Genomic DNA, 17,318 nt, shown 5'->3' with positions numbered 1-17,318 from the left:
CGAAACGGCGCCACCACAGGGCGCCACTAGGTTGTCATCCGGCGTATTTCGAATTGATATATTTGTGTATCAGTGAGCGAATTACTGCCGGTCGGTGACGACGCTTTACTAACCCCACGTAAACAGCAGATAATTCAGGAGTTTTGCAATTGAGTGCAGGGTCAGTGCAAGGAATTCGAAATAAGACCGGAGTTGATTTGCTCGAGGAAAAGAATGAAGTGGCCGTTAAAACGCCAACCCTAATTCAACATAACATTGGGAAATGTACGTATACCCTTTTCAACTCAACCCCTCAATTATTATTTTAACATTGTTTTCTTGGTGATCACTGTTGGTTCAGTTGGCTTCTTCGGCCGTATTATGACCATGATTCTTACAAATGGAACTCGCGATATGTCAGAAATTCAGAGTAAAATGTAACGCATCCGTTCAGGAATATCTGAACGTCAAAAACATTGAGGTGCCCGTAAAGCAGTTGGGTCGCCTAATAGGTAATCCATAATGATTAACGGTAGTATCAACGTCGTTATTATACTCGAATCCAAAGCATTGAATAATAATGAAATTTTCCTATTTGCAGTCGATAAAATCACGCGTGACTAGAATTTCGAGAGTACCATCGTCTTTCGTTTACTGCACACGACACGATAAAAATTGAAAGGTTCGTCCAGGTTCTACTGTTGGATCCAGCCAATGACTGTGGATGCGAATCGTGGCGTGTCTAGCCTGTAAATGGCTGTCTACCTGCGTTGGGAACACGTTGGGAATGATCGAGTCAACGATGATCGGGATCGGGTATGTCGGTGTTTCGTATTAATTGTAAAACCGGTTTGTATGTACTCGGTTTATACTATACGTTGGGTTTATATTTCATTGAAGTGAACTGACCGCCGGCGCCAGTGCTGCCATTGGCTGTCACCGTCCTCCGGTTACCATCGCGCCGAGCGCGTATCTCGTAAAATGCAGTGTCCTGTCGCGTAGTCGTTGCACCTCGCGGTGTTCGATGTTCTCGGTGTTTAGTGTGAATTTCGCCAGTGGTGCAAAGTGTTGCGTTGCATCGAAGGTCTAGGAAATATATGATCGGATAGAACGGAATAAACTAGAGCCGTACGGGCTCTACCTCAGAGGCTCACTGGTGTTGGGTTAACGTACGGTGTGCAGCTAATGGCAGTGGTGAAATCGATGTTGCTGAAACATGGCTGAGGAGTTGGTGGTTACGTTAAACCGTAGCGAGACGTCGGGATTCGGTTTTTCTTTGCTCGGCACAGCGGGACTTCCACACATTGTTTATGACATCGTCGAGAATTCACCGGCGGCTGAAAGCGGCAAGGTGAGGATAACGACAGCCCGAAACGTCACTCTCCCCGCATGAAAAATTCGACATCGACCCCCTTCCTCCGGGAAAATGTCTTCTTATTTCACGAACCATTTTACCGAACCGCAATACTCCCATAACTCGTCGAGGCCGTATCTATGGGAGTTCCATTTTCTGCCAGGTTCGTAACGGGGCTAGAGGGTAATCGGGAGCATTCCAATTTGTCTCATTGTCGGTTATTCGGCCCCGATATCTCGCCGCTGCCTACGAAGATCATCCCTTGCCCCGCTATCGGACGCGCTTCTCACGCCCCGCTTTTCCAGTGTCACTCTCACTCTTTCTACGCTTCTCAGCCTCCGTCTCTTTTCTTCGTTCTCTGCTCAACAAGCGTCAAAGTCGTTCCCAGATTATGCTCCTTGTGAATTTTATAATTATCGATCTAATCGACTGAAATCGTTCCGTAACCTTTGCGCAGACGTTCGGTAGTCGGTTATATTTTTTGCACTTCCCATACGTGCTTTTCGCTGAAACGTTGAGAAATTCCGTGTCCCGTGACGAATCCTTTGACGTAAAACGAATCGTCGCTTGCGTTACATTGAAAATTTTATCTTACCCTATCGGAGATTACAATCTATATCGGATACACGCACGAGGTCTCTCGAAGACAGTCGTAGAGGGACTCGTTTTCTTTACAAAAAAATCTATCGTTTTTCGAGACACATATAATTCGAACATCCGCGCCAAGTTTTCCCGGAAGTTCCCGATTACATTTTACTCGAGAACCGCAGATTATATTTCACAATCAGGCGGGACGTTACACGGAAAGTACCCCGCGGTATCCACAAATATTCCCTTTGATAATTCTATAAAATTCTCCTACTGCGTGAAAATTCATTTTCAAGTCTAAAGAATGCGAGTGAAGTCGGAACGGAACGGAAAGAGTTACGGAAACCGGAAAGTTTGCCGCCAAAGTTTTACCAAGTTGCAAAAACTTGAAAAACAATCGTCGAACAAACAACCGGCGAATTGTGTGGCAACTTTGGCTAGAAACTGTTGACAAATAAATGATCTAAAACGATCGGTCAGCACGCGGCCAACATGCCGATCAATTCCGGCACAACGTCTACGGAGTGCAAACTGGGAAAAAACCGAGTCAAGTCTCACCACGGCGCAAACGATCAAATAAAATTCAGATGCGGCACTCCGTCGACTCAAGCGAAGGTTATGCTGGCGAGAGGATGGGTTCAGGTACGGCGATCGAATTTTAGCGTCAATTAAATGCCTAACATTGATATTTTATCGACGAACGGACAACGAAGCGGCATTCAGCTGGGTGCGTTTATTTGTAACCGGCATCGAGAACAATTCATCGATTTTGCCCGCGGTGGTAAATGTATTTGTAGGTCGACGAAGACGACGAAACAGCGAATGATTGGGACTTGTGGTGGTGCGAAACGAGTCAAGTTCGATCAGCGCTGGACAGCGTCAAACTCGGAGGGTCCCAAAAGATTCCGCATTTCCGTAACCACTACGAATTAACGCGTAAGAATTACCTCTACAGAAATTTGAAACGACGAAAGAAGATCCTGGTGAAAGAGGGCAGAGCCGCGGAAGCCAAAATGTGCGACTGTATGCCCGTTACGTTCGAGTTGCCCAACGAATATCACATGCTCGTCGAGGAATATCACCGACACGGAGGAACCTGGATAGTAAAGCCCGTGGCGGGTTCGCAGGGAAGGGGAATCTTCCTCTTCCAGAAACTGAAGGACCTCGTCGACTGGAAACACAAGGAATCCAACGACGCCGTCAAGGAGGACGGTAGCAGCCGAGAGACCTTCGTCGTTCAAAAGTACGTCGACGATCCATACCTGCTGGGCGGACGAAAGTTCGATCTCCGTATTTATGTCCTGGTTACCTCGTTTCGTCCGTTGAAAGTATGGCTGGCACGAGGAGGATTCGCACGGTTGTCCGGTGAACTTTTCTCCCTGGACAAAATCAACGACAGCCGAGTTCATCTCACCAATATGTCGATTCAACTGAAAGCGGAGCCCGTCAGCGGGTCGGAGAAGTCGAACGAATCGACGGCGAAACGAGGGTGCAAATGGGCACTGACCAAGGTCCGCGAGTTCCTCACAGCCAGACACGGAGTAGAAGCGACGGAGGAACTGCTGCGTCGGATCGCCGGTAATAACGGATTTCAAAGGAGGGGGAAACGAGCGGCGCGTCGAAGGGACACATCCCCTTGTTTCGAAACCGTCGCCTAAAGAAAGATTTCATTGCAGGTGTGATAATGGCGAGCTTGCTGGCCGTTCGAACGATAATCATGCAAGGAAGTAATTCTTTCGAACTGTACGGTTACGACGTATTGTTGGACGAACACCTGACCCCTTGGCTGCTGGAAGTAAACGCGTCACCGGCCCTCGCAGCGACCGACCGAGACGATTACAAGTTGAAGTTCGACCTTCTCGACGACGTCTTGACGATCCTCGACTTGGACGGAATTTTGACCGGCCACGAGACGAGGGTGGGTGGATTCGACCTCTTGTGGAACGACGGCCCGATTCGAACGTGTTGCCCGGGTATGACGCCGTGTGGCTCGGGAATACCCGGCGATTGTCCGGGTCTACGGAGACTCAATATATTCTTGGGCAGTCGCAACGACGGAGATTCGCAGCTGCGGGAACAACTCGGTCGTAATCTCGACGACAAGCGCCGCAAGAAAACTGTGCGGCGCGACGATGGGTGATCGGCGATCCGAAGAGGACCGTCGAATCCCGGTACGACGATCGAAACACCAACGAATACACACACTCTATTGGAATTCTACCATTGTTGCGAGTCTCGCGAAATTTATCATCTCTCAATTGTACCGTTTGATTAATAAATGTGCCACCCTGCTGTCCTGCGAGCCTCGCTAGCGTGTGTTTCGAGAAACATGGGCACCCTCGGTTGCGCCGCTCGTCGTATCCCGGCTGGACGAATTGCAGGAACGACGAATTTCGACGACGGCCAATCTGCCAAACTTGCCGTCGAAACGTTGGATATATATTTGACGGTCGTAATCGAACCAACCGCGCCGCAATGAGAAGTGGCGCGACGATTCGCGTTGCGGTGAACGCGGATCGAGGTGAAAAATTGACCGAATTGTCGGATCACCCTGTGAATGTAACAGCGGTCGCCGGGCGATACGTGCGACGGATATAGGTCAGTACCACTCCGTCGGTCGTCCTGCGTAGAGGCTGGATGATAACGATTCGTTTAACGCGCCGCGGCGCCGCCGACGTGGGAAGGACCCGTCGCGACGACGGAGCGAATCGATACGCCGGCAGCGGTGCCCGCGTATCCACGATGCCACAGTACCGCGGTAACCGAATCTCGAGCCAGTGACGGCGGTCGCGACAATCGGGGAATACCGAAGAGTACCGGGATTCAAGGCCGACGAAAAGGCAAAGGTCCGAATTTTCCCAGCTCACAGAATCGTCGATCTTCCCCCACGTACAAACGACCTTTGAATTTCCCGAAGCTCGCGCGACACGCGATTCCTTGTTTTCGGCTAGCTTTCGATCCGTTGGGTGTACTCGCGCAATCGTCCGCCCCATACCGCGGATCTGCATTACCCCATCCTCTCCCGAACGTGGAGTTTCAGAGTTCAACTCACGTGTTGCGAATGGCAATCGGCAGCAGACCATTTTGGTGAAAACTTTTGTCCACAACTATAATTGAGACCGCGCATTCCCAGCCTTTGTAACGAGCTCTTACCGTTACCTCTCCCACTGAGATCTTGTGTCTTTATTCTTCAGGTCGAAGCTGGCGATGTTATCCTCGGAGTGAATGAAGTTGACGTACACAGGCTGAGCACAAAAGAAGGTATGTACGTACGTCGGTCGGTCGATCGATCGACCATTTTTCACTCGAATCGTTCGACGCTCCTCTCTCCGGCGTTACCTTTTCAAATGGAAATAACGGGATCACCCGCGAAACCTCTCCGAGACGTAACGCCGTAGCCGCCCAAGTTTTTCGGCCTTTCGGTTCCACGTGAACTCTTCCCTTGATTTTTCAAAATTGATCTCGTATCCCCGCCCGTTTTCTCGTTCTCCTCCCTGTGTAAATTTACACTCTCTCCTCACTGCACCCTTTCACGCCCCGAGCAGCTCCCTTGACCCTATCGGCTGTACCGATGTAAGAGTATCGTTGGCGGAGTCTTGCTCCGGGTGAGTAGGTATATCGAAAGGGAACGGAACGAGACCGACGCCGACGCTCTTAATCGTCCGCTGTGCTTTGTGGGATCCTAATAACACCGAGACTCGTACGAAAAAATCCCACTTCAGCTAGGCTGGTAACAGATTGGCGCTTTTATTGTATTGGTTCTCCCATTCTCGTTTCATATTGTCGGTTTGACGCCGTTTGAATGCCGCTTCAAATAGTTTTCACATTTGTTTCAGTACTGAAATGTCTACGGCTGTCGTCGGATCCGGTCACTTTGAGACTTCGGAGGGGTGAGTTGAACGGTAATCTGATCTACTCGCGTTCTCGGCAATCGCCGTACCTGAACTTGATAAAACACGACGAACGGTATGACATTTTCAGCCGTGAAACTTGGGGACGAATGTGAAAGTTAGGTGAGAAGATTACAAAAACAAATTTCACATCGAATTTTGAGCCCGTCATTGAACACGACAGGTGTCACTTGGTCATGATTTAAGTTTCGATGTAGCTTACCCTTCCAACTGCACGAGGCTCGACGTACTTTGCTCTACATCTGACGCTCGATCGACGGTCCTAATCACCGATAATCTCGTACACAAACGATGGAGACAATTTTCAAGTTCACATATAAATTTCTTTCGTTATTTTTGTCGAGTATTTGAGATTCTTGTATGAAAATTCCTGATGGTTTGTTGTGTACCGATTGTCAGGGACCTACTCTGAACTTTGAGAAACGCCGACTTCGGAAAAGGGAGGAAAAAAGCCGGAACAGACGAAACGCAGAAATTCGGAATCTGGGTTAACGATGACGAGCCCCGTTCATACCGAGTTGTTGTGGGCCCGTGCTTTTTGAGATCTTGACGGAAGTCGAGGTGGACACAACTATCTTTTTGAGGCATTCGAAATACCAGCCGCCCCGCCGTAGCTCCAGGACTGGTTGTTTTCCCGACGTCCTTGATAACAGTTCTAACCCGACACCGAACCGTAATTTGAACGAACAATTTTCCAAACACGAACGAACAAATTACCTTACCGGACTGGCTCACTCCACTCGCCTCGCGTCAATAGCGTTGAACGTGAATGGGATGAAAATTCGAGGCGCGCTGTTACGCGAAATATTCAAAATTGGCGACACAAACAGTCGTGGAATCGTATCGTAAAAAACTATGAGAGAAAGAGGTTTATTTTCTGATGAAATTTCGAACGCCTTTTTCCATTCAGATCCCGCCATCAAGGCCAGAGTTCGTCGACTTCTTTCGCCGGGACATCCCGCCTGCGAGGAATTCTTCCCAGCCCAGACTAGCGCCTCTGACACGGATTCTCAAGAAGAGGCCACCGGCAATCGCGAAAAGATAGAACGTCGTAAACCAGAAACACCGGAGGTGACGATCGGATCGACGCATCTGCCGATAGTGACACAGTATGCAACGCGTACCAACGGGTCATACAGCGATGCTTCTGGTTCGTCGGAACTCGAGGCCCTTCTTCCGCAGGCAGACAGCTTCAAGGAAGAGGAACGCGCCCAGTGGGAACCACTTTCAGTTGATAAATTTAATCGCCAGAAAAACCCACCCAGGTCAATTTTACCTTATTGCGCTGTTTGAAATTATGAAGAGCCTTTACAAGCCACCGGATCTCCAATGGTTCATTTTCCGCATAGCTGAATTATTCATTTTTTTGCTTTTTTTTTTCATTCAGGTTCGAGGCGTACATGATGACCGGAGATCTGATGTTAAACCTATCCCGGACGCAGCAAAGCACCGGGCTTCTTCCCAAGTACCAGAAAAAAGTGGACTCGCTGAGGTACAACAATCACCACATATACCATCATCACAATCACCACAATCATCACAATCACCATCACCACAACTCGGTACCGACGAGCCCCAACGAAATGCTGAGCCATCGAATTCACAAGGGCGGGGCCGGCTCGAATTCAGCCAATACCTCGCCGGTCGGCATCGGCAGCAGACGCGAAGGGGGACAGTGTGCAGTCGGTGACAACAAATCCAACTCAAACTTCGGCTACTCGAGCAGCTTCGTGCGGACTTCCAGGTCCGAGGACCACTTGCAATTCCAGAAAGACCCGTCGATGAGCGCGGTGGACATCGACATCGACGACGACGTCACCTCGAGTCTCAACACGCTACTCGACACACGGCCCGACAGTGGCCAAGGGATATCCAGCGAACGAATCGTCTGGACCTACAACGCTCCCGTTAGCTCGCCCTCCGCCTCCGAGCGGACATCCTGTTGTCAAAACGGCAGCTCCTCTCAGTCCCAGTCGTCGAGTAGCTCTCGTTCCTCGACGGAAGGGACGAGTCCCCAACGTTCCCTGTCCCCGGCTTCGCCGACCTCCGTGTCTTCCTCCGTTATGTCCTCGAATTCTGGCTCTCGCAAGTTTGCTCTACCGACTAGCGCCGTGGGGGCGCCGCAAGGTCTGGCGGGGGATGGAACACCTTCCGGTGGCGGTACCGGGCCAGGATGCTTTCACCCCGCCAACGGTGACCTCAGCCAGTCCGAGGCTATCAGCAACATGTCCAGTCCCGACTACAACGACGAAGAAACTATGGACATACTTAGTGCGCGTGATATCATGATGGTCAGTGATCCCAGTGATAGTGACTCGACGATACTGGCGAGTGAACCCCCTCAGCGGAGGCATAAAAAAGCCTCTTATGGAAACAACCAGGATGGTAGCGAGCACAGAATAGTTATTCAAGTCAAAGGTCCCGACAAAGATCCGTCGCTCAACAGGAACAACAGTCCCCGACAACCACGCCGAAGAGGAAACGCCAACAACACCTCGGAACTCCTTGCACCACCGCAAAACGCTCAGAGGTCGCAATCCACCGTTGCATCCAACAATGTCGCACCGGAACTCGTCGGTTACCAGGTACGTCAGTTTCGCACGTCACGACCAAATTAATACCAGACAAACGGATAGACTTATTTTTTTCTCATCCATTGTTTGGTTCATTCGGTGAAAACTAGATATCACCGATGTAAATAGGATTTGTTTGGATGTCAATAATTCGAGTGTTTTATAAAGAACCGCTACCGGCTAATTAACCGTCGATTGATTCGTATCAGGAGCTGAAAGACAGCGAAGACGAGAGAGAGGTGTCGAACACGGGTGATTACGAAAAACTGTCGCAAGCTGGAAAAGGATCATCACCCCCACAGTCTGCCGACGAAGAGAGCGACATTGAAAGTTTACATAGCTTCCATTATAGCCCAAAGGCTGTAGATCTCCCATCCGCTGTCAGACTAGCCAAACGTTTGTACTCCCTCGATGGCTTCAAAAAGTCTGACGTCTCCAGGCATCTTAGTAAAAAGTACGTAAGCTATTCGAATCTTTTGCCAAGTTCTACATAAATATTATTCACGGACCAAAATGGAGAAACTACTCCCCCTAATTTCAGGAGATGTTACCGCTTTGGCTGCTATTCGTTCCTCGATATAATCCTGGTATACCGGTATGAATATTTCCGCTTATGAACTGAAATCTGCGGAATAGAATCCAAAAATGTAAGCTGCTATCTGCGAAATAGCTAAAAGCGGTCATCTCAGTAAGTGTAGATTCCTTCTTAATGAAATATGGTCATCAGGTTTACTACAGCATTCAAACGACACAGTTAAAATATATAAGACATCGTTCTTGAACGGTTAGGTCCAAATCTTTAAATTTATAGAAGTTGTTGCAAAAATCATGGACGACACATTCGAATCGAAGCTATTCACATTTTGAACACCGATTAAGTGCTAGTTAGACTTGCGATAGAAGCTAATTTTTTCCCACCGAGGTACAGAACCCTAAAAATAAAAAATAGACCAGTTCAAAGACATTTTTTTTTTTTAATGGAAAGTTGAAAACATTCGGGAGAGGTCTATTCCTAGTCGGTGCGTTGGTGAAAATAATTTGTGAAAAAATTCAGCAAACCCTGTTGAAATTTGTCAAGTTGAAGAGACTGGTAACATAGAATCTGAACGAAAAGTTAGATGTCAGAAAACTAAACCAAAAAGATGGTTGCGATAACAGGATTCTTTGAATTTAAATCAGCAATCCTGTATTTTTTCTTACCTGCAAGAGCAATGTTCTCAACATTTTCAACGTGAATCAATTCAGTTGTGCTAGTATACAAAATGTTGAAAACTTTCGTCTTGGAACCCTTGACTTTTGATTTGGATTCTACTTCTCAAAGTACTGGAAAATGATCCTACAGACAGAGAGGATCCTTTTTTATTGATCTTTTTCGTCTCTCTAAATAGGATCTTGCATACATATATGTATACACCTCCCGCATCCAACTATAAATGATCAAAGGTTCTTCATGAAGATTTCGCTTGAATGCCCCTCCGTTTTTGTTTTCTCTCTCTTCTCCTCTTCCTCTCTCTCTCTCTCTCTCTCTCTCTCTCTCTCTCTCTCTCTCTCCCTGTCTTAGGAATCCAGTAATATAATAGTGACCGATAATTAACTCTGTAATTCAATTAGCGATTGCATCAAAAGTATGAGAAGTCATCGAAACCTAACGCAACGTTCGTAGTTATGAAGTTACATTTCAGGCAATGGTGCTTGAACGAAGAAATGTTGTTATCGATGCTTTACTATCAATGGTGTCAAAATATTGGAAACAAATATGTAACATACTATTTTGGTCAATTACAGTAACGACTTCAGCAGAGCTGTTGCCGAGGAATACTTGAGATATTTTAATTTTGAGCAAGACACGCTAGACGTGGCTTTGAGAACGTTCCTTTACCAATTTTCCTTGACGGGCGAAACTCAGGAAAGAGAACGTGTCCTTGTACATTTCTCTAAACGCTATCTTGATTGTAACCCCGGTTCATTTAATTCCCAAGGTGAGTAATCAACATCGAGTACACTTAGGCAACCACTAATATTCAGATTAAAGCAAACTTTGTTCGTTGCATAGATGCTGTACATACCCTAACATGTGCTATCATGCTACTCAACACCGATCTACATGGTCAAAATATTGGTAGAAAGATGTCATGTTCGGAATTTATTGAAAACTTATCCGAACTCAACGACGGAGATAACTTCCCTAGAGAGGTCCTCAAAGAACTGTACAATGACATCAAATCATACCCATTAGAATGGGCTCTGTAAGTACAGCATTATCATCGAAAATCTACAACCAGTTGAACTTTGACTAACAAAATTATTAATTAGGTAGTTACAATTTTTAGCGATGTTATGACCTGAATATTTTCACGCTGCTTGTGTTTATGCATTTTCAACATGCTTATCAAATAAATCTTTCGTTCTTTAGCGATGACGACGGAGATGGAACAGCATCGAGAGTTACGCAGCAGGGTGATGGACCAGCTTTGATCGGAACTAGCAATCCCTTTTTGGACATACCAAACGTAAGCGGTGCTACAGAATTCAAGAAAGGCTACGTTATGCGGAAATGTTGCTTCGATGAGAATGGGAAAAAAAGTATGCTGCATCATATTTTTGCTGTCTTTTATGAAGCATACTCACTTAGGCACTTGAGTAAATTAAAAAAATTACTTAATGTCCAGCACCGTTTGGTAAACGAGGATGGAAAATGTACTACTGTAGATTACGGGAACTGGTTTTGTACCTCAACAAAGATGAGCACGGTTGTCATAGCTACAGCTTATACAATGCCATAGGAATTCATCACGCATTGGCAACAAAAGCGGCTGACTATACAAAGAAACAGCACGTTTTCAGACTGCAGACAGCAGATCGAGCTGAGTATCTCTTCCAAACAAGGTACCAATTTATGAAATTCAATTCATCATTGAAATTATTGAAAATGATTTAGCAGTTCAATCTCGATGCAGTGGCTCATATCGCATAATTTGAAATATTTCAATTGTTATTTAAATGCGCTGCTCATGTTGTCACGGAATTGGAATGTCACAGTGACTCCAAAGAGCTGCAGTCGTGGATCGACACCATCAACTTTGCATGTGCCAGTTTCTCGTGTCAACCACTCCCAGGTGCTGTTGGATCGCAGCGAAAATTTCAGAGACCTCTGCTTCCTTGCAGTCACACGAAACTAGCACCGGTAAGTTACAATCTCTCACGTATAACGATCATTTCCTCAGAAATTTAGTGCAATGTCCGACCGAACAATGTGTGACTTTTCAGAGAGAGCAATTGAGGGACCACGAAGAAATTGTGAATAGACTGGAAGCGGAGCTGGACGAACACAGGAGGCATCCACCGGAAAGAAATGCCAAGGCTTTAACTGTACAGAATTATAAAGAAAAAGATGCATATTTGCATTACGAGGTACATGCATTCGTTAAATATGGATATCCAAGCTGTAGAGTGGTCTCGTTTATACAATTTCAATTGAATATGGTTAAATAATGATCATGTTAAAATGAATACGTATAATTTGACAACATATTATTTTCAAAAAGTACAAATAATGGTTATATTGTTCAATTTTTCAGTTAAAAAGGTATAAGACGTACGCGTATCTCCTGAGGTCACGCTTAGCATTCACAGATGTAGAACCTTCGCTAGTTGAAAGCAGTATCGGTGAAGTTGACGAAGGTGCTGGAAACTTGGCCAATGCAGAAGTTGGGCTTGTGCCACCACCTGTTCCGGATCGACTACCTTCGAATAGGTACAGTTACCGAGCTGCGATAAACAATCGAGATTTGCTAAACAGACAAGATTATGGGGGGGATATTGGTTGACAGGTGATGGGTTTTTTCTTCGCATGTTTCTCCTAACATTGATCGCATACGTGTCACAATCATACTAAAGTATAACTTAAAAAGAAAAGAAGTGAAAATATATCCAAATGTAACAGAAGGGTTTTTGGAGAAATAACAACTTGATTCTGCTATGCGAGGGAAGAATATGAATCAAAAAATAAAAAAGAAAATAGCGTCGGGATAGCTGTATCAGAGATCCATCTGATATAATGGGCCTTTAATGTGAAAGAGAACCAGAAAACAACCGTTCATACATGTTTTCACTGGTTAGAACTTTTGAAACGGACTGCTACGAGGATTTACTATACGACGAGACAGTGATATAGCTATGAAAACATACTATATATAATCTCTTATACTTTCGTATAGTGCATTCAATATTTATAACATCAATAGTAGAGCAACTACCCATACCCAAATTCTCGTTGTCGCACAATTCTGCTTATACTACTGATGATATCACAGTCTTTTGCACTCTGTTTCTTACTATTGATTTGATCGGCTAAACATGATTGTGACAGGAATTTCGGACATCTCGCTATTTGGTCATTCATACTTGGAACAAACACGTAACATCAAAATACGGGGTTACTTTTATTTCAGCTTGAAAGGGGAAGGTGCGAGTGTAGATAAGCCGAACCATTTTGTCTGCATTCTGAATAAACTTTCACTCCATGAAGAGTAGAACTCGCGCTATTTGAATATAAGATACAAGTGATGGAAACTTACAGGCTCACAGGTGTACGTAGGTACAATCGGTAGCCTCACCAACGCACCTTTAGCTTTGCGTAAACGAAAAATAATTCTAGACGTTTGAATGCTCACACCTGTTCAGATTGCCATATAATTTTATAAGCTATAATGATCATGGGTCAATCCACGACGTTAATTGTTTAGTGCCTTGCAATGATTGAATCTCGTTTCATCTTTGGACCAGACCTGATGAGACCTTCAATATCAATCATACGGGGCGTCATGATTATTTGTCTTTTCACATAGATATTTCAATTTCGTAGTATAGGATATTTCAAATAACAGACATCAGAATTTGTTCAATGGTTGTCTCGATATACCTTTGGTTCAGAATATGGGACCAATAATGGTTGTAGTTATAGGTAATCAACACAGTTAGGATGTGCCAAATAGTTGAGGAAACACCATTAGTTACCTACTTATATTCTTCTTGTGAAGATGCAATTTTCGACTTGACTGTCTATAGAATTATCCCCAAACAGTGTTGAAGTATGAGATGAAGCCTTATATTCAGACAAAAAAAAAACAATGATGTATCGCACCGAACACTTATGTAGGACCTAAATGATCATTTGTTAACAATCGCAAATTTTAATCAAATCCTTGATTTGGATTGACTACATTCCTGTATCATTTCAATCATTCCTTGATATCCAAAATTGCTACTTATAAATTTGCTGATCATCAAAATATACCTGTGATCATTTAGGATGAATAGATTGATCGTTTGTCATTGAAGATCCTGTTCCAGAAAAAAAAGGCTGATTTACAAGTTTAGATATAATTAGAATTTTGTTGGCATACACCTATCATAACTAGCGGTTTATCTCCATAAACAACGCCATGTGTAAACCTATCGAGTTTCATTTTGATACGTGTCGGTATAACAAGATAAGGCAAAGGCTTTACTCACATGTGGCACAGCAATAGACTCGCGAAGTTGAGAGCGTCCTTCACAAAATTCTTGTAATTTCCTGCACCTCATTTTGAAGTATTTTTGTCTTTATGCGCGCAGAGAAGATTTCTTTCCATAGTACATGGGATAATGTAATCTTTGACTTGGGAAATCTTGGAAAAATATGTTGGAATTAGCTGAGGATTCTCCTGAAGTTAGTATGAACATAAGGAGTTTCCGAATAAGTGTTAATTTCTGATGACTTCTTACGCCATAAAAAAATAACATTTTCCATCTACCGCAACATGCTTTTTGCAACGATTACTTCATGCCTTATTGACTGGAGTAAAAGACAATATAGATAGAAGCTTTGTCTGACGATAGTTAAAAATAATAGGAAACGACTAGTTCTGTATGGTAGACTGCTAGCTTTATGTACTTGCATTTATACTCTAGGTTTATACGGTATTTTTAATAAATAATACTCTTCTTCGCGCCTTTTAAAAGGTCTACTCTTCGCCGGTCTTCGAATCTAGTCTTTGTCCGATCATTGTCGATACATGAACTTAAGAACTGACAGCTGTTTATTAGATCTGCTCTAGAGTCATTCTCTTCAATATAGTATTAAGCTTGACTTAAATTATTAGCTATACTACAGGTGTAAGTTGATACATCGCTGTAAATAAAACTGTAACATATGTAGATAGTATTACTTCCATTTTGACCGCAGTGAAAGTACTGTGAAAATAAAGATAAAGAATATGCGAACAGCGTAATCCACGAATTTTTCACATTTAAACTTTGGATCTGATTTTCCAGGGTGATTACTGGAATCAAAATCGTATTAAATTCTCATTTATTTCGATACAAAAATATACGTCTGAATAGAAATATTTGCTGACGTAGATATTTAATGTGTTCAGTCACAGTATGCAGCATGACCTGAAAGTGCATCGATATATTACAAGTATCGTTTTTAATGTAGTTGAGTAATAGAGAATGTTGGTCTGTTGCATGCCACAGGGAGGACCCAGCGATGACCTGAACAGTTTTGGCACAAGCGACGCCAATTCACAACAAACACTGCAAAGCTGTCCCTGTTCTACTAGTGCACTGCAGCCGTCATCCATAACATAAATAAGACTGCACTTTATATCACATTACCATAAAATACCGGCGAGGTATTATAAGTTGATTAATTATTTTTTGCTGAACCAACATCATTGCAGTGAATAGTGCCAAAAGTAAATTTTTATTATCTAAAGTGGCAAATTGAATGGTATTTTTGTTAATTGACAGCGAGGAGCGAATGATAACTAAATACAAACAAAAGGCGACATGACGAGGCCAAATTCCATTATAAAATGTGTATATTGTATGCACTCCTCTTTTATGCACTGCTATTGGTAAAGTAATTATTCAATGAAGTAGCATGTAATTACGTATCACGCAGAATTGATGACATTTCGACCTCATGCTCATGTTTTGTTTAATGCATTCGCCAATTACTTGGGATAATTCGTTCATGACTTGTGTCGCAAAGGTTTAACTGTTTAGGGCGTACTTGAATTAAAGCTGCTATGTGATCTGAATTTATTGTGTGATATAGCGATATGTACCTGAATATGAACGCCGTTTAGAATAATCATGACGTCAATAGAAAAATGCAATCTCGTGTTGTGAGGTATACTTTTGTGATACACCGATTGATGCGGATTTAGAAAGCATAGAATTCACATTTGCCTAACTTTGGTTACTACAATAAAATGGGTATATTATCGCTGCCACTTTCTCAAGAATTCCAATTATGGTACTCGCTTGTATTGGTCATCGGTAGTAGTTGTTTTTTGAGCAGTCATATTATTAAATTTTCATAAACAAAGTTACAAACAAAAAAAACTTGAAAATTCACTTCATCCACGATCAAAGAAATCCATAAACGCCAAAGAATTGCATTTGATTGATTACCCGTGTTCCTCTGACTTTCGCCCTTGTGTTTATTGTATTTGTATATTTAGTTGTAACAAATTAATAGGTTTCATAATTTTCACACAACTTTTTGTACATTCTTATTTAAAACAAAGAGGTTTTTACAAAGAGGGAAAGAGGGATTGAGTTTACTATAATTCAATAGATATTATTTGTTCCATGATTTTTCTATGTGGTGCAATGCAGGCAAGCCAATTATACATTAGTCAAATAGTCGAGTATACAAAGCTCACCAAATTTGCAAGCTATAAAAAGTTTGTTCTCAATATTCATGAAATTGATTTTAATTAGTACCAAGAGGTGAAGCATTAGCATTTGTCATTCGTATCTCCATTCCTGTGAGTCTGTACATACTAACATAAGTATCATTAAGAAAATAAAATTTATCTCACGTGATTCCTTTCGTTTGAACTATGATAGCTAGTCTGGAATGTGCTTTATTCTGTTTGAGATCCCCAAAGACGTTGTGAACGTTGAGCTATGTAGAAGCCCAATCTTTGTTGCAAATACATAACTACGCAAAGTGAACGCTAAAGCCCATAGATACATGAATATTTTTGTATTGCGAGCTCAGGAATCTGACTCTGTGAACAAAATTGATCACAATCCATCTCCAATGTTCGGGTCCTAGATAATTTTAATAGTTTTCCTGAATGGCAAACAAAAATGTTATGATTATTTTTGAACCGTAGTTTGAATAATTTGCACAATATTTGATTCTGGGCTCCAGAAGTGTAAAAAAAATTCTTTAAATTTTGAATTTGGATTTTTTCATTTTTTGTGACTCACAATTTAACGTTCTCTGACTTTTTAAGGTGAGGGGTTTATTCCTAGATTTGTATTCCAGGTATTGCTTGACTTCACCAAGTTGCAGGAAATAATAATTCATCCTCCTTATCAACCTGTTAACATAAGTAATTACACGTCCTAACTGAAATCCCAGTCACGATCCTTTCTCCGTTGCAGTTCGAGCTAATTTCGTGTTCGGCCGCGCTGACGACCCTGATCTTTTGCCCTGAGATTGCCGATGCTTTTCAGTCATGGTCAAATAGAGTTTTGCCGAGTCTACTTGTACGCGCTTCTTGCCGCTGACCCCAGCACCATAAATTTTGACTATTACAAAATGGCAAAGACGCTGTCGGCGAAAATCGGCCCATCCATACTAAACGCAGATTTATCTAAATTGCATGATGAATCTCAGCGACTTCTGGATTGCGGAGCAGATTACCTGCACCTGGACGTAATGGATGGACACTTCGTCCCTAACCTTACATTCGGTCATCCCCTGGTCAAGTGTCTTCGCAATAAAATAAAAGATTGTTTCTTCGAGACGCATATGATGGTTTCAAATCCTATACAGGTAATGGATCTATTCGAGTCAATATCCAAATTTTAATTACAGCAACGATCTTATCGGAATCACATGTC

The 17,318-nt window shown here is 43.3% G+C and overlaps 4 protein-coding genes across 27 annotated transcripts in view; 3 read left to right on the top strand and 1 right to left on the bottom strand.

The window, feature by feature from the left end:
* Nucleotides 1-17,318, bottom strand: part of LOC125501811 (WD repeat-containing protein 19-like) — a 130,681-nt gene that overhangs the window by 107,256 nt on the left and 6,107 nt on the right. The window lies entirely within an intron of this gene.
* LOC105684312 (PH and SEC7 domain-containing protein) lies at nt 124-17,172 on the top strand. Of its 8 annotated transcripts, none has more exons than XM_048658652.1 (16): nt 124-264; nt 401-491; nt 581-1,330; nt 5,116-5,182; nt 5,758-5,811; nt 6,743-7,097; nt 7,220-8,417; nt 8,615-8,859; nt 10,191-10,384; nt 10,459-10,651; nt 10,819-10,988; nt 11,075-11,291; nt 11,445-11,589; nt 11,673-11,816; nt 11,984-12,159; nt 12,857-14,677. In XM_048658652.1, exons 3-16 carry the CDS (start codon nt 1,196-1,198, stop codon nt 12,936-12,938), a joined length of 3,375 nt encoding a protein of 1,124 aa, XP_048514609.1. In that variant the 5' UTR covers nt 124-264; nt 401-491; nt 581-1,195; the 3' UTR covers nt 12,939-14,677. The 8 variants fall into 8 exon arrangements, with proteins under 8 accessions (XP_048514609.1, XP_048514610.1, XP_048514613.1 ...); XM_020851326.2 differs by lacking the exon at nt 124-264 and having other exon boundaries at nt 350-491; nt 581-795; nt 880-1,330; XM_048658653.1 differs by lacking the exon at nt 401-491 and having other exon boundaries at nt 125-264.
* LOC125501810 (probable tubulin polyglutamylase TTLL9) lies at nt 1,337-3,717 on the top strand. Its single transcript, XM_048658705.1, has one exon. The coding sequence runs from the start codon at nt 2,935-2,937 to the stop codon at nt 3,577-3,579; it is 645 nt and encodes a 214-aa protein (XP_048514662.1). The 5' UTR covers nt 1,337-2,934; the 3' UTR covers nt 3,580-3,717.
* Nucleotides 16,918-17,318, top strand: part of LOC105684315 (ribulose-phosphate 3-epimerase) — a 135,391-nt gene continuing 134,990 nt past the window's right edge. For all 16 annotated transcript variants that reach the window (XR_007279483.1, XR_007279486.1, XR_007279477.1 and 13 more), the window contains exon 1: nt 16,918-17,250. Coding sequence is in view for 2 of the 16 variants with exons in the window: in XM_048658701.1 (XP_048514658.1) it covers nt 16,918-17,250 (333 nt within the window). In the remaining 14 variants the exon portion in view is untranslated. The remainder of the gene's footprint in view (nt 17,251-17,318) is intronic.

Source organism: Athalia rosae, chromosome 7, assembly GCF_917208135.1.
Source record: "Athalia rosae chromosome 7, iyAthRosa1.1, whole genome shotgun sequence".
Lineage (NCBI taxonomy): Eukaryota > Metazoa > Arthropoda > Insecta > Hymenoptera > Athaliidae > Athalia > Athalia rosae.
Note: the sequence above shows the minus strand (reverse complement) of the source record. Positions and strands in the feature narration are given on the sequence as shown.